Here is a 24,060-nt window from a genome sequence, read left to right on the forward strand (position 1 = left end):
TTTTTAATCCAAGAGGCATACTGACCATTCAAAATGACCTTCAGGACAGGTAAAGGTTGTCCATTCTATACTATCAGGGTGCATTTTAACTTGCCAAAATCCTGATTTACAATCAAATTTACTATAAACTTTTTTGTCTTGAATTCTATTTGTTAGCTGAGTTTTATCCGGAATATTATAACTATCTATAACTGTGTTATCATTTAGTCTCTTATAATTAATTACCATTCTAGATTTTCCTCTAACTTGTTCACTGTGTTTTCTTACAATAAAAGTTGCTGATCTATGAGAGCTTATAGATTTTCTAATGATTCCTAAGTTTAATAATTCAGTTATGTGTTTTTTAAAATCTTCTTTATCTATATTAGTAGCTTTTATTCTAACCGGTCTAATTTATCTATAATTTGTTGAAGATTGCATTTATATTTATGGTTAATATTAATGATTTCTAAATAAAGTTTTTCTGTGTCTAAGAACGAAGATTCAGAATCTAATATGCGTTCTATCCATTCTTCAACATCTTCTTCATCTTCTGATGGTGGGAGGAAGTGATGGTGGGAGAGAGAGAGAGAGAGAGAGAGAGAGAGAGAGAGGTATGAACGCTATCTTTTGAATTACTGACTCATAATCGAAGAGTATAAAAAGGCCTCGGGTTTCAAAGAAAACAAGAAAGATTAGGAATCCAAGAAAGATGAGGGCGAGGACGGAGGCCTACCTTGTTCTTTTCTTATCTCTTCCACTTCTGGGCTGCTTCGGCGCTGCTTCTCGGGGAGACCCAGTCGGGCACGGTTACAACCTCCGATCAGTCGAGGTTCAACCTTCTGGCAAGTCGTTGACCGCCGATCTCCGCCTCATCCAGCCGACGGCCACTTACGGCCACGATGTCCCCCGTCTCCAGCTCTACGCCAGGTGAGAAAAGATAACACTTTCTGTTTACTGTAACTCTTGATGAAAAAAAATGAAAGAGGATATATCTATTATGTGGAAGATCTGTCACAGAGATTGATGAGGAAGAAGCCCCAATGTCAGGTGTGGAGATCATTATCTGATCAAACAGTTCGGGTTGAACTTGCTTTTTTCTGGTTTGCTGAACGAATCAGTTAGATTGTAATACGAATTTCGTCTGTGATCGGAAAAATCGGTTCGATCATATTATTCGAACGCTGTTGGTTTCGCCGGCTTGCTGGAGTTTATAATCCGATTTTCGAAATCGGATTATATTCTAGTATCATTTAGACTGTTTTGATTGGCTGCTTCTCTCCACATCAAACAAGTCAATGGAAACATATGGTCCATGGCTGAGGCTGAGAGAGTGAGTCCACTTGATAAAACAGAAAGTATGTGAAATGTCTATAATATTCCCTATCAGTATTCATAATACCCCATGCCACTGCCAGTATTTAGTGGGGTAGTACTGTCTTTTTACGAGATTTAATTACGGCTTTCGCATACAGCTTCGAGACGAAAGAGACGCTGAGAGTGAAAATCAGCGACGCCGATCACCTCAGATGGGAGGTGCCGGAAGATATCATTCCCCGGTCAGTCGCCACTCCCCGTAAGCTGGACTTGAGTGACCGGCAGTTCCTGATGGACAACCAAAAGGTCTCCTCCGACAAGACGTATACCCTCTCCGTTCCGGGCGCCGACCTCAGCTTCACCCTCCGCGCCTCCTCTCCCTTCGGGTTCTCCATCTCTCGTCTCTCCACCGGGGAGACCCTCTTCGGCACTTCGCCGGAGAATTCGAGCGCCGGCCTCGTCTTCAAGGACCAGTACCTCGAGATCTCGACAGCGCTGCCGGCGGAGAGGGCGTCATTGTACGGCCTGGGAGAGCACACCAAAAAGACGCTCCGGTTGGCGCATAAGCAGACGCTCACCATGTGGGCAGCTGACATTGCGAGCTTCAACCTCGACCTCAATCTCTACGGTTCCCATCCCTTCTACATCGATGTACGGGCGCCTAGCGGCGATACTCACGGAGTTCTGTTGCTTAACAGTAACGGCATGGACGTTGAGTATGGCGGATCGTACGTGACTTACAAGGTCATCGGAGGCGTACTGGATTTTTATTTCTTCGCCGGACCGACGCCGGAATCCGTCCTCGGACAGTATACCGAGCTCATTGGTCGGCCAGCTCCAATGCCGTACTGGTCTTTCGGTAAGTTAACGGACTTGATTCCCAGTCCATTATTCTGTCTTCTTCTTGTGTCCTCCAAAGGTTAGATCATCAACTCAACAACCCATCTCTGCCTCTGGATGTGTGGAAGGATTTCACCAGTGCCGGTATGGATACAAGAACATAGCTGATCTCGAAGGCGTGGTGGCCGGATACGCTAAAGCCGGAATTCCTCTGGAAGTCATGTGGACGGATATTGATCATATGGACGCTTACAAGGATTTCACTCTCGACCCTGTCAACTTTCCACCAGTCAGAATGAAGAAATTTGTCGATAGGCTTCATCAAAATGGGCAAAAATATGTACTCATCCTCGATCCGGGTAAAACAATTTTGCTATAGATCACTTGCAAACACTCCACAACTGTAAGTTAATTACCTTGGGTAGGGATCAACTCTGAACAAAATAAATTACAGGAATCAGTGTGAACACCACGTACGGTACATTTTTGCGAGGGAAGGAAGCGGATGTGTTCATAAAAAGGAGTGGGAGCCCTTACCTTGGAGAAGTCTGGCCGGGAAAGGTCTACTTCCCGGATTTTCTAAACCCGGCCGCCGTAGAATTCTGGAAGCGCGAAATCGACAAATTCAGGAAGGTGCTCCCCTTCGACGGGCTGTGGATCGACATGAACGAAGTCTCAAACTTCATCTCCTCGCCTCCGTTGGGGAACTCCGCCCAGGACAACCCTCCTTACAAGATCAACAACTCCGGTGCTCGCCGACCCATCATCGAACGAACGGTCCCTGCTTCTGCTGTTCATTTCGGCGGCGTCTTGGAATACAACGTACACAACCTCTACGGATTTCTGGAATCAAGGGCAACCCAGAAAGCTCTGATTCAGGTAACTGGTAAAAGGGCGTTTGTGCTCAGCCGGTCCACGTTCGTGGGGTCCGGGAAGTATACGGCTCACTGGACGGGCGACAACGCGGCAACTTGGGACGATCTCGCCTACTCGATTTCTTCCGTTTTGAACTCGGGTATGTATGGGATTCCGATGGTCGGAGCTGACATCTGCGGATTCGCCAGAGATACCACGGAGGAGCTCTGTGCGAGATGGATCCAGGTACATGACTTCTAACTTCAACAGCAATCTTAGGTGGGTGGACGCGTCTATGCACACGCTGCTGGAGAAAACGAAATGAGGGTACATCAATCAATGGCAAGGACTTCCTGGGCCAATCAGGGTTTGCATATGTTAGGTTAAATTGAGAAGCTACCCAATTAAAAAAAAAAACGATTTGGTGCAATAGCCATTAATCATGATCGCACCAAAGAGATCAGCTCTCTTAATCCCTCAAACAAACTGGATCCAAAAATTAATATTATTTACTGTTGTACTGCAGTTGGGGGCTTTTTATCCTTTTGCAAGAGATCATTCAGACAAGGGATCCATACGACAAGAGCTCTATCTCTGGAACTCAGTTGCCTCATCAGCTAAGAAGGCACTAGGCCTCCGGTACCAGCTACTACCTTACTTCTACACACTAATGTATGAAGCACACACTAGTGGGATCCCCATGGCGAGGCCATTGTTCTTCTCCTTCCCAGAAGATCCAAATACTCACGGGATCAGCTCTCAGTTCCTGATCGGGAAAGGCATAATGGTATCACCAGTCCTGGAGCAAGGAGCAGTCACCGTAAACGCATACTTTCCTGCAGGGAATTGGTTCAATCTCTTCAACTACTCCCAATTGGTGAGTGTGAATTCAGGCACATTTGTTACTTTAGATGCACCAGCAGACACCATAAATGTTCACGTTAGGGGAGGCAATGTGCTCCCCATGCAAGAGAGCGCCATGACCACAAAAGATGCACGGAAGTCTGGGTTCCATCTTGTAGTGGTGCTAGATCAAGGTGGAGCAGCCACAGGGGAGGTATTCCTGGATGACGGAGAGGAGATTGAGATGGGTAGAGATGGAGGCAAATGGAGCATGGTCAAGTTTTATGGTAAAGGTAAGGGTTTAGAGGTTAGCGTGAGGTCAGAGGTCATGAACGGCAAATATGCTGTGACTCAGAAATGGACAGTACATAAAGTGACCTTTCTGGGCGTGAAGACGAAGTCAGGAGCCCCGAAGGTCATCTTGCATGGAAATCAGACGAGCTTCATAGGGAGATCACTTGTTACCAAAGTTCAAGGCCAGAATGAAAAGTTCGCAGTTGTAGAGGTTTCTGGGTTGCGGATTCTCATAGGAGAGGAGTTCAGCCTGATATTAACATTTAGCCCACAATAAGTGCCCATTAGGGGCAATTGGCAACGCAGGTTGCATAGTAAATTACAAGATATAATAAAGAAGTTCCTCGGTTTCTCAAGGTGGAAGACGAGTTCAGTTTGCTGGCAACAGCTTCGTTCTGTAAGTTACGCAAGCAGAAGATGTTATATGTATCAGCCAGGTTTGTTCCCCGGTGAAAGTGGCCATACGTTTAGACATACAAAGCTTGGAATAAGCTTTCAGGCTTTGCTGAATATATGTATTCCTCACTTGTCACTGTCCCCTTAAGATGATTGGGTTGAACTTCAATTTCTTGTCCTATCACACAAATGAAGACGCCCACTGGTACAGAATACTCCCTTGTTGCTCTAATAGCTGATTTTCTTTGCTCTGCCCCATTTGCCCTGAGATTGTCTAGTTAGATGGAGCTGAATGGAATCCGAACTCTGCCTGTGTCACCATTGGTTCTTGCCAACGCCAAGTTTAAAGATCTAAACAGAAACTATCCTATAAACATAACATAGAAAAGATACAGTCAGCTAGTCTAAGTAGGGAATTTGAAATGATAAAAATCACATAGCTTTGTTTTAGTAGATAGTTCCTCAGTATTCAGTAAATTTATAAAGCCCTTCCACTCGCATCTAGAATTGAGGTTTACAAGCAATGGCCCTTCCTCTGGTTTCACTTATCTGCTCTTGGTTTATTCAATTAAACCAGTTGAGATCAAGTAAAATTTGAAAGAGGCTATTCACACCACAATTAGAAATAGCATGGAGAAAAGAGAAAAAAAAATCATTCTAGTGAGAAAATTAGTACCTTCAGTTACCCAAACATCACATGACAAACCATGAATCAGCACCAGGCTCCAACATCACTCTCTTGAAAGCTTAAAGGTGTACCAACTCGATGCACTTTTGTACAAGTGACACCCAATTCAAAGTCTGGGATAGTGCCAAGGATTGCAGAAACCTTTCAAACGCATATCTAGCCAAATTCACTTTGGTTGAAAGAAGGCCAGATTTGAGGTTACAGTATTTACTCCCAATGGACTGATTATCAATTGATCCCCTCACACACCAGTTTCCATCAAGATGCTTGTAACCAAACAGAAAAAGTTCACATAACAGGCTTTCCAAGAAATAGCTGTGAATTCCAACTAGATACTCAAAGCATGGGTTTCCATATTAACAAGAAAATGCCAATAAAGCTTATCTGAAAGATTATCTGAAGTTTATTTAAAAAAGAGCTACATATCAAAGTTGTCATGCTTCGATTCTTGTCAATAATAATTTTATCATGTTTGTCACATTAATAAAACATGGCAATATCATATAAGAATGTGATTATTGGTTTATAGTCATACTGCTGATTGGGACAGTATTGGTTTATTCTCAACTTAAATCAATGACAAAACACAATGGCAGCAAATAAAGGAGACATAAGACAAGAATTCCAAATTGGTAAAAGATCATCACAAATACAACACTTGAATGGGGGAATTGAAAAGTAGTTTCCTTCGGAAATAGCTTCTTACAAGGAAAAGAAAAAACATTCTTTTGTAATGCAGAATAATATACCTTGGATTCCCAAGAGATCAGACTAACCAACCAAGGATCAGCACCAGGCTGCAACATCAAACCTCTAGACAGCCTAATTGTCAGTCAATTTCTGCTCTTTTATAACCATGGCAATCAATTCAGAGTCCAGTATTCATTACAGAAATTTTACTAAAGCCTAGCTGCTACTCTCTATAATAACACTGGTAGAAGAAGGCAAGGGAGTACACTTGCTAAATTAACTTCCAGTACAACACAACAATTTTTCCATCAAAACTCCCATAACTCACACAGACATGTTTAACATGGCAGACTTGTCACAAAACACCATAGCAAATACATTCTCAAGTATAAATTTCTATGTTTTCCTTAAGTTGTTAGAAACTACTCTCAAAAAAAGTTTTCTTGTTTTCTGCATTTTCATCTTTTTTTACTAAAGCCTAGCTGCTACTCTCTATAATAACACTGGTAGAAGAAGGCAAGGGAGTACACTTGCTAAATTAACTTCCAGTACAACACAACAATTTTTCCATCAAAACTCCCATAACTCACACAGACATGTTTAACATCGCAGACTTGTCACAAAACACCATAGCAAATACATTCTCAAGAATAAATTTCTATGTTTTCCTCAAGTTGTTAGAAACTACTCTCAAAAAAAGTTTTCTTGTTTTCTGCATTTTCATCTTTTTTTACTCAAAAGACCACACGGAAATACCGCCACACATAAATGCCAGTAAAGAATATTAAAGTGTGACGTCTATGCAAAAGGAGCTATCCTGCTGAAAAATTTCAATCCACATAATTCACTAGGTAGACACTTTTAGGGAAATAAAAAAATATGGAATTCAATTAAACTATCAATTACTCAAACATTGAGTACCAAAATTGTATCTGAAAGATTCTTCAAAGTTTAGTTGAAAGAGCTTAACTTTCAAAGTTTGTCGCTTGAAGAAAATGACATAATACATATCAATAATTTGTATCAAGTATGTAGGATTAATGAACTATAACATTTTCAGAAAAGAAAGATGATCATACAAGTACTGCTGTATAGGAAATTATTAGTTTATTTTCAAGTCTCAACCTAAATAATGATTCAAATACCATACCAGAAAACACAAAGACATGAAAGAAAAAAGGAAATTTTCTTCAATTTGTATGACGTCAAAGTAATAAAATTCACAGGTGAGGGAAGTGCAAATGCTTGTCTAGCAGAGGAGCAGTTAAAATGTGCAGATGTTTAAACAATGCCACCTGGCAAAAGGCATGAATTGAAGAAAACAAAGAAGACATTTCAATAAATAAAGAGAGAGAGAGAGAGAGATAGAGAGAAAAGGAAGAAAATTTGAAGACATGCATCACAGAAATAATTTCCATAAGTTTGGTATGTTGCACCTATCTTTATTAGTTACATTTATGGCTATACTTGTTAGTTATATATGTGAATTTTTTGTTCGACTTCAATTATCTGAGTCAAAACGTTTCTTCTTTTATAGATCATAAATTCTATAAATTTTATTTCTATGCTTGTAGACAATGAGTCATATTAATTAATAGTCCCACGTGAATTAGTAAGAACAAATATGTTGAGTTTATTAGTTGGGAAAGAGGTTTCCTGAGATGACCAGTCATTCTGGGATGGGTCTTGGACCCAACTTCACATGGTATCAAAGCAGGTACTCCTATGTGGGCCTCTACCTAAATTATTTACATGTAAGAACCCAAAGGGCCTACACATGAGGGTGGGGAGTGTTAAGGAATAGTCCCACATGGATTAGTGAGAACAAATATGTTAAATTTATTAGTTACGAAAGAGGTTTCCTAAGATGGATTATCATTTTGGGATGGGCCTTAGACCCAACTTCACAAATCAGTAAAGCATTACTTGGCATATTTTAGATCCATTAGATTTGATGTAAAACATGCTGATGGTTTATTGTAACCTTTTCCCCAGGTTTACTCTTGAGAGCTTACAACTTCATAGATTTCTTCAATTACTTTTGGAGTTACCATATGTCTTCAAATTTCTGATGCTTGTGGTAAAAGTATCATTGTTTCATATGCTAATAGCAAAAAACAAATTGAAAAGCATTCTTCCCAGACTATACATGGTGTAGCTTGTCATGACCACAGTGAAGGATATGAAGAAGTCATCCAAGCGGTGGCATGAACCAGAAGAAAAGGCCAAATTGAAATGCTTAGAATCCATTAAAAAAAAAAGAGAAAAATTCTACAGACAACAGAGAAGGTTTCTTTCACAGTACAAGCAATAAATCAATTTTAGACTTTCTGTTGTTGATAAATAAAATAATTAAGAAAGAGAGTTTTTTTGTTAAACAATGCCCTTTTTTTTCATCTCTTGAAAACCATAAGAAATCGCAGAAGAAACATGGATGTCACCATGGTTATAAAAGTACAGAAGCTATCAATCACAAGTGCACAAACAGAGTACCCAGATTAACTAAAGCTGTTCTCCAAACTGATAATGAGAATTGGCTTCCATCATAAACAAGTTGAAGCAAATATTCAGCAACCCATCACTGCACAATTGTACACAAAGGCACCTGCCCGCTCCTTCACCGAAAGAACATCCCAGTCAATCTCTCCAGCAAGACCATCCTCAGGACGCCAAAAATGCAGCACAATGACCTCCCCTTCAGACCCCCTGTGTCCACCAACCACCAACAACTTGTCCCCACATGCCTTGAATGCCAGGCCCCAACCATTGTAGTTGTCAGCCCTAACTGGTAATGTCCTGACAACATTCCATACATTATTTACCTTGTCATACTTTTTCACCTGATTGGTGGATTGATCAGCAGCATACAGCTGATTATTCACCACAGCAACCAAAGGAGGAGACTGGGTGGCTCTATTGCCATGTGGATACATGTTTCTTATCCTCCTCCATGTCCGTGTCTCAAGATTATACTCTTCACCACAAGTTAGAGAATCTGTATTGCTGGACATGCCACCTATAACATAAAATTTTCGATCCATAAAAAACCCGGAACACATTTTTCTTGGCGAGTTCATATCTGGCAGAGCTTCCCAGCAACCAAGCTCAGAGTTGTACAGTTCAGCTGATTTCAACACCTGCCCATTCTTATCACTCCCGCCCGCGACAATAGCGATCTCTGCCTGGCTGCTAGAGCCAAACAGACAACGAGGTAAGTTCATGAGAGGACATCTGGACCAACTACGATTCACCAAGTTATACATCCATATGGCAAATCCAGACAACTCTCGCCCAAAAACAAGCAACTGTGTACCCACTGCCAAAGACTCTTTGTCAGCACATGAAAAACATTCATCACAAGGCATCCTAGGAAGCCTCATCCACCTCTGCCTGATAGGATCAAAAGCTTCCCAAGGCATCAAACTGCATGCCAAGTATATCCAATGTTCAACAATGCCAAGTTGCCTCCTCAATTTATACAAATATCCACTGTTAATTAATAAATTAAACCTTCTATTCAGACAGGCAAGGGAAGGGTAATCAGATCGACAGGCCCAGGCAAGGCTATCCAGTGCCATATCATCATGAAGACCAGGGAGGAGACAGTCACTTGATGCTTGACCATCACAATCTCCCCCTGGTCGTGCCCTCACCCTAGACCTGCTCCTCTTTGGCACAATATGCTCCAAAGTGGAAATACAAATATCTTTGTCAAAAATGTTCTTCCTGATGCCATTTAGCCAGCTTCCATGCTTTGCTAGTAAGAGACAGATCAGTAAGTACCAATTCTTCTGGGAAAATCCACAGCTTCGGTCAAAGGAACAGAGACTTTGTGAGAGCACACACCCTTGAGTAGCAGACATGAGTTCCAATTTGCTATCTGAACTATCTTTATTTATTTCAAGCTTTTCAAACGAATACCTGAAGACCATTCAGACTTTGTGAAGCTGAAAAAAAGGCCATAAAAGAGAAGTTAGAGATCCAAAAGAGAATAGAATATCATATTATTAGCAATGCACAAATTCGTATAACATACATAGCTTAACCAATATTATTTTGCATTCTAAAAAAGCAAAAAGGAAAAAGAAGAAGAAGAAGAAAACTTCGACCAACGACTTCAGAGTTTAACTTCATCTATTCAATAAAAGAAAAAAAAAGGCACACAATTAGTCACAAGCTCATCCGACCATATTGCTTCAACACCCATCCATCTACTAAATATAGCAATCAGTTATCACCTAGCAAACCAAATAAGAAACGCTAGTAATCTCCAGAAACAAGAAAACAAAAACAAATAAAAATCAAATGCTCCAAGTTCACTTGTGACTACCAAAAAAACAGAATAAAATGAAATAAGAAAACGAAACTCGTTTATCACTTTAAAATAAAATTAGACAAACAGAAACAAGTTTCCTCCATCTCTGCTGAAGCACCAGAGTCTGCCGACAGTATTGAAATGAAAAGGCCTCACCGGCACAAACTAAGCTTTACATTGAAAGGAATAAAAACTGGAGGTGTTTTTCCCTCTTCTGAGTTCTGAGTCCAATATAACAAAGCAAAGCATCTTCCCAAAGAACTCTTTAACAAATCGCCTTCACCAAAACAAATAAGCAAATTCGGAATAAGAAAGAAGACAATAGAAGAGCATAAACAGCCTGGTGTATGTAATACAACAACTCACCAACTCACTCCAGAAGAACATCCTAGCTCATACTTAGTCAGAACTCCATTTGTCCGGTTGAAAAAATATCAGTGGCCGAGAAGGCTTCTCCGAGTTAAACATTTACGCCAAATTCATGGAAATTTACTCCTGTAGACTAAGCTATACAATGCAGACTCAAATCCTCCCAACAATTCACGTCATTGCGAACAATCCTCCACCTCTCTGCCAGAGACACTCGTTAGCGATGCAAAACATTAGAAAATCAACCTAAACTGCAGAAAGGAAATTGTCGAAACACTAGCACACGGTGAGTACCTCTGCTTATAACAGAATCCTCCCATGTGAAGCCAAAGACCTCAAAAGGTACTCTTTTCATCTGATACAACTCACGAATAGACAAAAGGACTTCCTAATACATCGAATCAGCATGCACAAAAGTAAGATCAACCAGCAAAAAGTACTGGATTCTCTATGAATCGAAGATTCGTTCAGTCAGAAAGACGCAACACCAAGCTATCTATGCATCCGAATCCCCCGCATTAAAACCCGATCCAAACCACCGATCAGGCGCACGTTAACCTTGCTTCAATCCAATCGAATTCTCTTTCCAGGAAAATCACACCAGACAGGTCCAAATGAGAAGCTTGCAACACCAAAATTCGCCCAATATTGGACTGTCCGCAATGAGCAACTGGCAGAGTTAAACGAGAACAGGATAAGCCTCACCAAGGTCCCTATCCCTCTGCTTTTATCCGAATTGAAAGATCTCCGCCGAAAATCAAAACCTCCTCCGGCCGACGAACGGGCAAATCACACTCCCCCGGCGGATTCGGCCTCCAATTCGCCCAAATCCGATCGGGAAAACAGATTCTCGCCGCCGGAGAGAAATCCAATCAGCTCAAAAGTCCATAACACCGAAACAAGTACTCGCAGAGCTCAAGAAACAAAAGAAGAGCCAAAGATGCAGAGAAGTCTACGATTTCCTCCACTTCTCGTCGGATTCGTGACAGCTCTCTTATAGCTGTTCGGAGAAGGCCAGTCCCAATTTTTCCTGCTTTTTATTTTATCTTCGTTCTTATTTTAATGTTTACGGCGCGGTAAGAACAAAGAAAAAGGTAAAAAAGGTAATAAAACTATTTAAAGAATAAAAAGGAAATTCATGTCGCACGTGACGGTAACGAGAAATGTGAAATCGAGAGAGGCGCCTCGCTCTTCCTTTCTCGAAGTGCCCCGCTGTCAGTCTTTCTGGATAAGGAATCGTAGACAAAGAATTTTTAATTACAGAAATGCCCATAAAAGAACCACGATTTACTTTTTGGTCCGAGGAGGGGGGCGCGGAGTAATTTTACCGATGAGCTTGTCTTCCTCAAGACGTGATCTTGATTGTCCAAATCGGTGGGACCCCAATAGTTCTCCACGTGGACGACTAGGGAGAAACGACAACAGTCGCACGGTAGCGTCCTGAAAATCGTACGTTGGCTTTTCTTGACAGATTGCTTAAATTAGTTTTTCCTGATTGGGACAGAAGTTGAAGTTACGGTTTCACCCTTCTCGTACATTTGACTTTTCGTGACGTCATTTACCAAGGCGACTCCGTCAGTGGCCGTTAATCTCACTCTTCATTTTCATTTTGAACCGGACCGGTTTAGGTTTAATTGGTTTTAACTGTTTTTAGACCAATTTTGACAAAAAAGGAAAAATATTTGGCTAAATAAATGAAGAGAGTAAATGAGAAGAATCCAATGTTTAGTGTAGTCATTTCCTTGGCCTGTACTCTCTCGACATGAGGTTTAATATGGTAAATGGGAGAAATTAATGAGTTGTACCCCCACATAAAGTCCTAACCTTGACGGTTCATTAATATTTATTAATTTGATTTATTAGGTTCATAAAAATTTGCCTTGGAAAGGGACGCTAGATGTAATTTCATTCAATGACTTCACTTTGACCGGTTTAAGTGAATTCACTTTCTCTTACTGCACTAGAAACTCGACATCGAGACTAAACTAATTTAGTTGGATTTTAATGAAAATACTTATATTATTTTACTAATAAAATACCTTATTTACTTTTAATATTATATTAAACTACTAATTTATGAATGATAATTAAGCTATCGTAAAAGTAAGAATTTCATCAAGTATCTAAAGTAAATATTTTTGTTTAAGTATTCTATTTTTTATAATTAATTATTTATTTATTTTTTTACTTTTTTATTATTTTATTGATTTAGACTAAACAAAATTTTATCTTATTTTTTATAAAAATCCTATTTATTTATTTGTTATATCCATGACTTTTAATAATATATTAAATTACTAATTTAAGAGTGATAATTTAGATATTCTAAAAGTAAGAATTTGATTAAGTATTTAGACATTATAAAAGTAACCATATTTAGTGTTTTGTATATTTATTTAATTTAATATTTTATTTGAATAGTTTAAATTATTTATCTTATTCTTTAAATTAAATAGTTAAATCAAACTACCTTAATAGAGTTAAATCTATCAGAGTATTTTATTAATAAACTCGTTATCCACTTTTCACTAAATTTGTCATTGTGTACACTAACACAAAAAAGTAATTCACTTTTACTTTCAATTGCACTAACCCCTCCTAAGTGTGACACTGATAGCAAAATATGATTTGACCAAAAGCCTTATCACACTTGAAAATAGGTTAAGTTACTCTACTTAGATTAAAAATTAGGTTGACTTTGAATATTACACCAATACTTAATTGATCTTAGTTTAATTGCTCAAAATAGTAAAAAATAATTAAAAAAATCTAGTTTGATATATTTTATATAATTTGTTTAAGGTTTTTAAGTGGATTAAGTCAAACTTGGTACGAGATTCCTAAGAGAGAAAGTGATATTCTATCTTCTTCTTCTTTTTTGTCTCTAGATGATTTTCTGTTACCAAAAAAAAAAAAATTGCCCTTTTTTTTTTGGATTCCAAAGAGACCCTAATTGGCTATAGTAGAAGAGTTCAGATTTGTCACCCCATATTTATTAGGGTTGCTTTTCTCGAATCACATTGGTAGGTGAATGGGACCTGTGGCCTAATTGAACACAGGTGGTGCTTAAAATTTCCCACGTGATTCGAATGAACTTTTCCCAAGTTACACATAAAATGGATTGTGGCATATGCCTTAACACATGGTTTGGAGCTAAGTATTGGATATGTCACCTTTAATGTTAAGATAGCATTAAATTTTTATAAAAATTGTATTGATGGCTTAGAGGCCTATAACAATAATATGGAGTAGATATAAAAACCCTTACAAGAATAGTGACCCAATAATCTTAGTGTGGATTTCTAAGTCAGGGTTTTATAGTATTTATATGGTACGATTTTATTTTAATATACGTATAGTATTTATATGATACTTTAAATTTATATGGTATAGTATTTATACGGTACTTTAAGTTTAATATAACTATTTTATTTTACTTTAATGAGGCCTTATTTACTCATGTATCTTAATTATGTCTATATATAAAATAAATTATTATTAAAGGAACATATTTATAATATTATACTTAAAATGAAAAAGAATAATATGGAGTATTTTAAATGTAACCTATTTTTATTCTATATTATTATTGTTATTGCACCACTTCATGGTTAATGATATTTTCAGATTTTTATTTTTATTTTTATTAATTTTAATGATAGTATAGAAATGATGATCCTGTAATAAATAAAATTGAAATAAATATTATAGCTTTTTAAATTAAAATATATATATTATAAAATTTAATTACTTTTCTGCCAACGGTGTAAATGTTGCACTTGAACTTTCTCCAAAAGATTAGAAGCAGCGCATTTATCACGTCACCAAACGCCTCCCCGGCCCCGCCGTTAACAGCAGAACGCGAGCGCGTCGACGCCCGACGCACTTAATTCACCGAATGGTCTCATAGCGTAAATAGCTGAGAAAACAGGGACAGCAAGTATCCTTCACCTGCTCTGTTTCTTTGCCGTTTACGGTAAAAGTATGCGCCGGAGATTCTCTTTATCCGTATTCGTTGCTTACCACTGACGAGAACCGATTGTGGCGAATCGATGCATGCTCTCCGGCCGTGGTCCCCTTCTCTTTTTTTGTCCCTTTCTCATGTCTTAATTTCTCGTCTCCGCTCTTCCTGGTCCCGTTCCGGCCGTCCCCCAGGGGCAGTAATGTCAATCGCACTCAAACCTGAATATTTTTGGAAAAAAAAAAAAAAAATATTCGTCCAATAAAATTTTGAAGGCCCTGATAAAATAAAGGCAATACACGCACCATGTGCGGCCATGTGAGTGTCTAATCGCACTTAATAATTTAAGGTCTGTAGTGGTGGGCCTGTGCCTGCCACTTCTCTTGGGAAATACGTGAGCTTTGACGGGGCGACCGCAGCATCTACACCGTACACGTGGTAAACAGAAACGACGTCAGTGGAGACTGCTCACCTATTGGATGCCTCAGAACTTGCACCAACGGTTGGATATGCGCAAAGTCGCACCACTGGCCCACCGAGTGATATTCTTAGAGACCGCAAAACTGCGTCCGCAAAAAAGCAATCTTTGATGGATAGTGTGGTTTGTCAGCCTGTCTCCGTTTTTGAATATATTCTCTTGGGCGGTCTCGGTGGAGCATTCTCTGGTGAGAAGCTCATGAGATGGTGTTACCTTCGTCCAAACTTCTTTGACAAAAATCATTCTTTGAATTGATTGTACTTCATTATGCCTCTTTGTTCTGGCTAATGGAAAATACCATCCTGTACCTTGTGTTGGTGGGAAGAACTGATCTCCGAAAGATTTCATAGTTCCAAAGTTGACTCTGCATGGGAAGAGAGATTTTTCTCCAGTTCAGGAAACTCGTCTCTGATCCGAAAGACCCCTTTTCAAGTTGCTGAATCTCCCAATGGTTTCGTTTCCGAAACCTGCAAGTTGACTCCGCATGGGAAGAGAGATTTTTCTTCAGTTCCGGAAACTCAAGTCTATGATCCAAAAGATCCCTTTTCAAGCTGGTGAATCTCCCGATGGTTTCGTTTCTAAAACCTGCAAGTTGACTCTGCATGGGAAGAGAGATCTTTTCTCCAGTTCGGGAATCTCCCAATGGTTTGATTTCTGAAACCTGCAAGTTGACTCTCTGCATGGGAAGAGAGATTTTTCTCCAGTTCGGGAAACTCAAGTCTATGATCCAAAAGATCCCTTTTCGAGTCGGTGAATCTCCCAATGGTTTGATTTATGAAACTTGCACGTTGACTTTGCAATGGAAGAGAGATTTTTCTCAAACCAACAGAATAGAACAAAACACCTACTACAAATGGCTATTTTCTTGAAGTAATCCAATCTAATGATGATTCGCATGAACAGACTCTGCCTGGTTAGGTTTTGATGGGAAAAACATGGTTCCAATTAATAAAGCAAGTGTCGAAGACACTGCCTTAAGATACGCTGATTGAGAATCCTTGCCCAGTTTAGGGCCTTCCTTACAGAGGAATTGATCCTCCATTACAGGAACTAATTAAACTCAATCATTCCCTTTCTGTATAAATAAAATCCACTGTAATTCATTGTAAATCCCGTAATTAGGATATCATAGTTATAAATTAATGAAATCAAAGCAACCGTATAGCGTGGTGAATTTTATTGAAATTCTTCTCATGTATCTGAGCTTTACCTGAATTAACATCTCTCAATCCTCAATGGCGTCAAATTTTTCTTCTGATCTCCTCCCATTCAACACTGATCACCATCAAGCTCTCTTCTTCAAATTATCTCCTCTTGAAGTGTCAATTTGTTCCCCTCCTTGACAGCCAAGATTTGTTGGGCCATGTGGACGACACTCTTGTGCCACCACCTCCGTTTGAGCCTCACACCTCTCAGACGCCAAATCCCAAATTTCTGGCATGGAAGGCGACAGACCAACGCCTTCTCAACCTTCTGTTGTCATCTCTGTCCGAAGAGGCCATGGCAAAAGCCGTTGGCCTGACCACTTCCTGTGAGATGTGGATTGCTCTCGAAAATACTTTCAGTCACCGATCAAAAGCCAGTAAGATTCGCCTCAAGGACGACCTCCAACTGATGAAGCGCGGAAATCGTCCGGTCTCTGTCTATGCCCGAGCCTTCAAAGCTCTCTGCGATTAGCTTCACGCCATTGGGCGTCCCGTCGATGACACCGATAAGGTACACTAGTTTCTTCGCGGTCTTGGCCCCGATTTCTTCAGTTTCTCTACTGTTCAAATGGCGCAAACACCTCTCCCCTGTTTTTTGGACCTGATTTAAAAGGCCGAAAGCTTCAAAATTTTTCAGAAGTGGATGGCACTTCCAGCGACCTCCACTGCCACATTCACGACAAATCAGACCTCCTCTTCCCGTTTCAGCACCTCCTCTCATCCTAATCACGACTGAGGACACAATCACGGCTGGAACTCCGGAAATGGCTAGCGCAGATCCTCCAGCCAGGGTCGTTCCAACCCTACTCATCGTCGCCGACCATCGAGATGCTAGATTTGCCGTCAGGATGTCGATCGGTGTTGCTAGAGATATTCTCCGCAGGAGCAATCGGCGCAGCTTGCCAAAAAATTCTCTTCGACGCTCTCCCTGTCCGAACCAAATGACACGTCTAATTGGTTTGTGGACACGGGAGCGTCGGCCCACATGACTCCTTCTCACTCCATGCTGGACCAGTCTGTCTCCTACATGGGTAAAGATCGTGTAATTGTAGGGAATGGGGTGTCCCTAACTATTACCCATACAAGTCATATTTCTCCTTCCCCAAGCCTCAAATTGTTAAATGTCTTAGTTTTTCCCCACCTTACCAAAAATCTTTTGTCCATTAGTAAATTGACAAATGATTTTTCTTTATCTGTTACATTTACTAATGATTTTTTCAGTATTCAGAATCACCAAACGGGAAAAGTGGTGGCAACCGGTAGACGTGATGGAGGTTTATATGTGTTAGAGTGTGGAAATTCAGCCTTCATTTCTGTTTTGCAAAATAAAATTCTCCATGCCTCATATGAATTGTAGAATGCTCGTCTAGGTCATGTGCATCATTCTGTTCTTTCTTTATTAAATAAAAAGGTCAGCTTTTTCTTACTTCTTTATTGCCCTCTCCTAAATTATGTGACACGTGCCAACTTTCCAAAAGTCATCGTTTACCTTTTTCTCGAAACGAAAGACGATCATCTCATGTGTTAGAGTTAATTCACTGCGATATATGGGGTCCATCTCCAGTAACATCAAATTTGGGGTTTGTTTACTATGTTTTATTTGTTGATGACTTTTTCTCGATTTACTTGGTTTTACCCATTGAAATTGAAATCTGACTTCTATGATATATTTCTTCAATTTAAAAAATTTGTGAGAAATTAACATTCTGCTCATATTAAAAAATTTCAAAGTGATGGTGGTGCAGAATTTACAAGCAATTATTTTAAAAACCACCTTCATCAATCTGGCATTCATCATCAACTATCTTGCCAACACCACTTTTCCAAGGTAAGTCCCCCTATTAACTTCTCTTTGGTTTTCCTCCCAATTATGCAAATTTTCATCCCTTTGGTTGTCGTGTTTATCCCTGTCTACGTGATTATATGCCTAACAAATTTTTCCTGCGTAGTCTTCCATGTCTCTTTATGAGGTATTGCTCATCTTATAAAAGTTTTCGCTGTCTTGAACCCCTTCTAGGATATATATCACCAGACATGCTCAATTCGATGAGATATTTTCCCCCTCCTTAGCTTCTTCTCAGGCTCAACCCCTCTCCTCTCTCCAATTCTCCAACTTTTTGAAACCTGGTCAATCTCCTACAATCCTGTCCCCATCTCTTCTGGCGCCTCATTCCCCGCACATTACTCCATTCGGCTCCCTTCCATGTGTTATTTTTACTGATCCTGTGGATGATTCTTTGTAGGCCACTGATTCTCTTACTGGTCCGCCTTAGCCGCCCCAAGATTCTGGTTCACCTGGACCCACTGCTCCTGTTGCTGCACTCCCGATGAGATCTCATCCTATGCTCACACACGCCAAGGCTGGTATTTTCAAAGCTCGTCACTCGGCTGATCTTGCTGACTAACACTTCTGGTCTTCTTTATGCTCTCTTGACCTCTACTACCCCCAAATGATTCAAATTAGCTGCCAAAAATCCTGCCTGACTTGCTGCTATGGATGAAGAAATTCAAGCTCTACAAAATAATTGTACTTGGCTTTTGGTACCTCGACCGACTCATACCAATATTGTGGGTTCTAAATGGGTATTTCGGACCAAATATTTACCTGATGGGTCTATTGAACGATTCAAAATCCGTCTCATCGCAAAAGGGTTTACACAAGTACCAGGGCTCGACTACTCTGACACCTTTAGTCCAGTCATCAAAGCTACCACTATTCACATTGTGCTCTCTCTTGTTGTTACTAATCGATGGTCTCTCCGTCAAGTAGATGTAAAAAATGCCTTCCTCGATGGTTATCTCAATGAATAAGTCTATATGGAACAACCTTCGGGGTATATTGATCCTCACTTTCCTGATCATGTTTGCAAACTTCAGAAAGCTCTTTATGACCTCAAGCAAGCACCTCGAGCTTGGTTTCAGCGATTCAACTTTTGTCTTACTCATCTTGGCTTCCACTGCAGTCGGGCTGACCCTTCGTTCTTCGTTTTTCATCGACACTCTGACATCCTTTATTTGCTCTTATATGTTAATGATATTATTATTACGGGCAACAACTCCTCTCTCCTTGATAGCTTTGCCAACAAGCTTCATTCTGAGTTCGCTACAAAGGATTTAGGTTCCCTCAACTACTTTTTTGGTCTTGAAGCTACACCCACCGCTAATGGACTATTTCTTAGTCAGTTGAAATATGCGCGCGACGTCCTTTTTCGGGTTCAATTACTTTACAGTAAGCCTGTTCACACACCTATGGTGGTTTCTCAGTATCTCTCCTCTGATGATCAGCTATTTTAAGATCCTACTCATTACCAATCTCTTGTTGGTGCTCTTCAATATTTGACCATCACGCGTCTCGATATTGCTCATGCTGTCAACTCAGTCAGTCAGTTTCTACACTCTCCCACTGCTGACCACTTCCTTGCTGTTAAGGGCATTCTTTGGTATGTCAAAGACACTCTCCATTATGGCATGTCTTTCTGTCCATCTACTTCGCCGGGATCTCTCATGGCTTATTCTAATGTTGACTGGGCCGACTATCCTGACTCTTGCCGCTCCACCTCTGGTTACTCTATTATCCTTGGTGACAACTTAGTCTCCTGGAGTGTTAAGAAACAACCTATAGTTTCTCGTTCCAACTGTGAGTTAGAATATCGTGTTCTTGCTCTCACGGCCGCTGAACTTCTCTGGCTCACCCGTCTTCTTCGTGATCTCAAAGTTTCCATATCTGAGCGGCCTCTTCTCTTATGTGATAACAAAAACGCTCTTTTCTTGAGCTCCAACCTTGTTGTTCACAAGCGGGCCAAGCATGTTGAGTTGGACATCCATTTTCTACGTGAACTTGTTGTTGCTAGAAAGATTCACACTCAATATGTGCCATCTCATTTACTGGTTGCCGATATCTTCACCAAAAGCATCTTTCGGCCTCTTTTTCAATTTTTTCGATTCAAACTATACATCTGTCCTAATCCAACGCTTAACTTGCGAGAGGTTGTTGAAGATACTGCCTTAAGAGACGCTGATTGAGAATCCTTGCCCAGCTTAGGGCCTTCCTTGCAAAGGAATTGATCCTCCATTATAGGAGTTAATTAAGCTCAATCATTCCCTTTCTGTATAAATCAAATCCAGTGTAATCCATTGCAAATCCCGTAATTGGGATATCATTGTTATAAATTAATGAAATCAAAGCACCCGCATAGCATGGTGAATTTTATTGAAATTCTTCTCGGCAAGAGCAACTAATCTTCCAATTTCCTCAAACTTTGAAACTGTTGGAAAGTATAGTAAGAGTTTATATAGTTTATTTGATTTTCTAGGAAAGTTATTTTTTTTAGAAATAATAATGGTCAAATTTTTCATTTTCTTTTATTTTTTAGGTTCCAAACAAACCCTTAATTTTTAACTTTATTTACTTTATTCATCGACTTTCTGTAATTCTACCTCAAACGTCTTTCAACAAAAAACAGGTCTGGACTCTTTAATCAACTTACAAAAACAAAAAGTAAGGTGTTTCAGGAGTAGTGCAACTCAAAGCCCTTTTCTCAATATTTGCTACATTGCCTCGTCGTCCTCAAGGATTCCTTCCCCAAACAAAAGGAACCACTGCCCACTAGAACCACAAAAATTGTGTCTTGATGCCAGAGATATGGAAACCATAGCCAGAGAGGGAGAAGACAAAATCAAGGAGAAAACCGATACAAACTTCATCGCCGACACCAGAGAGCTCACGCTAGTGTCTGATTTCTGTGTATGCTATACTAATTCCACCATTAGGAGAACGTCTTCTTCGATGGCTCCAAGCAGGAGCTCTCCCCCAAGTTTGCTGTCCTTCTCTCCCGAGGCTCGGTGCCTCCGTTGAAAAATTCTCTAACTCTGAGAAGGAGAGAACTTGGAGTTTGATGATGAATGCAATATGATCAAAGTAATCAAGTACTATGATCAAGATCTGGTTCCAAACACTTCCGGAACTGAGTATAGATCCTCATGTCGTTATGAAAAGAAACCTATTTGGAGTATGTAATGAGTCCATATTTCTTTTTCTTTTTAACTCATTTTCAATATTGAACACCCATTATGATCTCTTTGACTATTTTTTTCATTGAAATAATTTTTTATAGATTTTATTCATTGAAACACACCCATAAGTGTTCAGGATTCGATCAAATAGATCATATCTAATGCCATAAGAGAGTGGCTGTCCACAAATGTGGTCCCACTAAATCTAGCATCATTCCCTCAAATCATAATGGCTTCCATCTCTAGGGATTGTTAATGTACCATGAGGGAAAGTGAAAGTAAATTCGAATTCACTCTCACTTACCCAAAATCGTTAGTGCACTCACGTGGGAGAAATGGAAGTGAATGAGCTATTTCATTCACTTTTACTAGCTCACTTTACACTCTTTGCTTCCCAACCCTTATCTCTCTGGTCTCTCGCCGTCTCACTGTGTTGTCGTGTAGTAGTACTACCTCCTCTCGCCGTCTCGTCATGCTTCTTCTCTATCGCTTGCCCTCGTACTTGTCCTCTACGCCTTCCTCTCAACCGCCCTCTCTCGCTGGTCTCATCTTCTCTTCCTCTTCTTAGATTTCCCTTTTGGCTTATTTGTTTCTCACCACCCCCTTTCGAATTTAGATAATGGTTAGGTATTAGATGATGTTAATTTATTTATAAATTATAAAAATAACCATCTTTATGATTAGATGACAATGGGGGCAATGAGAGACAAATTATTATAATAATTTTTATTATTATCGTTTAGTGCATTCAATAATCTTCAGCCATTTAATGTTCAATGAGAGGCATAAACTAATAATGGTCGTTTATATGACATTTATTTATTTATAAATGATAAAAATAACCATCTTTGTTTAGGTATTTTATTTTACTTCGTAATTATATTACTAATTTATACTACACTAAGATCTATCTTATACAAATTTAAGAGTGATAATTAAGACATTGTTAAAATAAGAATTTGATCAAGTGTCTAGACATTATAAAAGTAAACATTTTTGTATAAGTATTCGATATTTTATAATTAATTAAATTAATAATTTATATTTAACTCATAATTATTGTATTAATTTGTATTAAACTACCATTTATCTTATTTTACTAATTAAATATCCTACTTAATTATTTATTACGTTAATATATTTTAATATTATATTATATTATTAATTATAAAAATAACCATGTTTGTTTAGGTTAATTATTTATTTAAATATATTATAAAAAATAACCCATTCTCTTGTTTCCATTATATTTTTATTTTATGCACTAAAACAACAAAGTAATTTTTGGCACGCTTTCCATCATTTCACTTTCACTACTCAAGACACTTTCATTCACTTTCTATTCCCTTGCTTTGTATGGGGGGTTAGTGCACTTTGTAAGTGTTGGGGAAAGTGAGGGAAAATGAAAGTACTTTCCCTAGTGAAAGTGAATCACTTGTTTGTGTTAGTGTGTGCAATAGAAAGTGCAATATAAAGTACTTGTTTGTGATAGTGTGCACTACGTAAAGTGCAGTGTAAAGTACTTGTTTGTATTAGTGTACACTATGTAAAGTACAGTGTAAAATACTTGTTTGTGATAGTGTGCACTAGGGGTGACATCGAGCCGAGCCGAGCCCGAACCTGTCTATGTTCAAGCCGGGTTTGATTTAAATATTTCGAGTCGAGCTTCGAGCCGAGTTTCGGCTCGATCTTAAAATTGTTATCGAGCTCGAGCCCAAAAATTTTAACCGAGTTCGAGCCGAGCTTCAAGCCGAAATCGAGCTTCAACATACATTTAAAAATTTTCAATTTTTTTAAAATAAATTATATATAAAATTATGCATATATTTTACATAAAATTAGGCATGACATCTACATAAAATCGGGCATAACCTATATATATAATACATGTATAAGATTGAGTATGACCTCTAATTAAAATTGAGCATAATCTATGTATATAATACTTATATAAAATTCGGTACGACCTCTACTTAAAATTCAGCAAAATCTATATACATAATACCTGCATAAACACTCCATAAAATTGTCTATACATTTTATAAACACTCCATGAAATTGTTTATACACTCCATATACTCCATAAAATAGTTTAAACACTCCATACATTGCATAACATTATGAATAAACTCCATACAATAATCAAACATGACAAAATTAAATGAAATATCACTATCAATTTACAATCACCCAAATAAAACTATAAATCCTTTAAATAAAATCCTATTACTATTAGAGACTTACTAGAAAATTACAAAAAATATTTTAAATTTATCTTAGGAAAGTTAAATGGACCTCTTGTTGTCTTTTCTAAGGAAATAAATAAAAATTAATAATTAATCTAATATATTATTATACTTATCGACACATTTTTAATCAAATAAAATGTCAAACACAAAATTGCTATGAAAAATGCCTCATGCTAAAAGTATTATATCATCAACTGTCAAATACTTATTCAAAATTTTTTTATACACTTTTCTAGCCCATCTTGGCAAGAAAATCTTACTTACTATAATTAGAAAAATATTTTCTAAAAACATGAGCCACTAATGGTCACTATATTTTTACTAAAAATGTTTTTTCAACATTTATTGAAAAAATCACTAATAATTTAAAGAAACGTATTTCTACTAAAATATATTTTCAATTTCTTCAAGAGTCATGAGGAAGGAACAAAAAGTTTTTTTTCTTTGTTTATGATCTCACACGTAGGGAATGTTTCAAATAAGTTATATATAAAATTATGCATACATTTAAAAAAAAAGAATTATAGGGGAAGTTCAGGATTGAATTTCAATAATGGATTAAAATGCA

The 24,060-nt window shown here is 38.6% G+C and overlaps 2 protein-coding genes and 1 long non-coding RNA gene across 4 annotated transcripts; 1 reads left to right on the forward strand and 2 right to left on the reverse strand.

Moving 5' to 3' along the window:
- The first annotated feature begins 690 nt into the window (after positions 1-690).
- Positions 691-4,775, forward strand: LOC137953370 (alpha-glucosidase-like). The gene is made up of 5 exons (XM_068800739.1): positions 691-909; positions 1,455-2,155; positions 2,265-2,495; positions 2,591-3,237; positions 3,518-4,775. The coding sequence occupies exons 1-5, from the start codon at positions 692-694 to the stop codon at positions 4,403-4,405; spliced, it is 2,685 nt and encodes an 894-aa protein (XP_068656840.1). The 5' UTR covers position 691; the 3' UTR covers positions 4,406-4,775.
- On the reverse strand, positions 1,327-2,757 carry LOC137953371 (uncharacterized). Its single transcript, XR_011112377.1, has 2 exons — positions 2,674-2,757; positions 1,327-2,408 (listed from the first exon to the last, which is right to left on the reverse strand). It is a non-coding gene; the product is annotated as an uncharacterized lncRNA (long non-coding RNA).
- A 3,445-nt stretch (positions 4,776-8,220) lies between the features above and the next one.
- On the reverse strand, positions 8,221-11,565 carry LOC137953847 (F-box/kelch-repeat protein At5g60570-like). Of its 2 annotated transcripts, XM_068801369.1 has the most exons (4): positions 10,881-11,565; positions 10,584-10,787; positions 9,686-9,849; positions 8,222-9,325 (listed from the first exon to the last, which is right to left on the reverse strand). In XM_068801369.1, exons 3-4 carry the CDS (start codon positions 9,832-9,834, stop codon positions 8,470-8,472), a joined length of 1,005 nt encoding a protein of 334 aa, XP_068657470.1. In that variant the 5' UTR covers positions 9,835-9,849; positions 10,584-10,787; positions 10,881-11,565; the 3' UTR covers positions 8,222-8,469. The 2 variants fall into 2 exon arrangements, with proteins under 2 accessions (XP_068657469.1, XP_068657470.1); XM_068801368.1 differs by having other exon boundaries at positions 8,221-9,849.
- Positions 11,566-24,060: the final 12,495 nt, after the last annotated feature.

Source organism: Aristolochia californica, unplaced genomic scaffold (genome assembly GCF_029961685.1).
Source record: "Aristolochia californica isolate CCGP_79_NKW_82.1479 unplaced genomic scaffold, dmAriCali1.0.hap1 SCAF_16, whole genome shotgun sequence".
Lineage (NCBI taxonomy): Eukaryota > Viridiplantae > Streptophyta > Magnoliopsida > Piperales > Aristolochiaceae > Aristolochia > Aristolochia californica.

What these genes read in the sequence shown, in the direction of transcription:
- LOC137953370 (XM_068800739.1), top strand. Translation starts at nt 692, where the DNA reads ATGAGGGCGAGGACGGAGGCCTACCTTGTTCTTTTCTTATCTCTTCCA. An exon ending in AATGCCGTACTGGTCTTTCG is followed by an intron (nt 2,156 to 2,264) that starts GTAAGTTAACGG and finishes GATGTGTGGAAG; the next exon opens with GATTTCACCAGTGCCGGTAT. An exon ending in TGTACTCATCCTCGATCCGG is followed by an intron (nt 2,496 to 2,590) that starts GTAAAACAATTT and finishes AATAAATTACAG; the next exon opens with GAATCAGTGTGAACACCACG.
- LOC137953847 (XM_068801368.1), bottom strand. Translation starts at nt 9,834, where the DNA reads ATGGTCTTCAGGTATTCGTTTGAAAAGCTTGAAATAAATAAAGATAGT.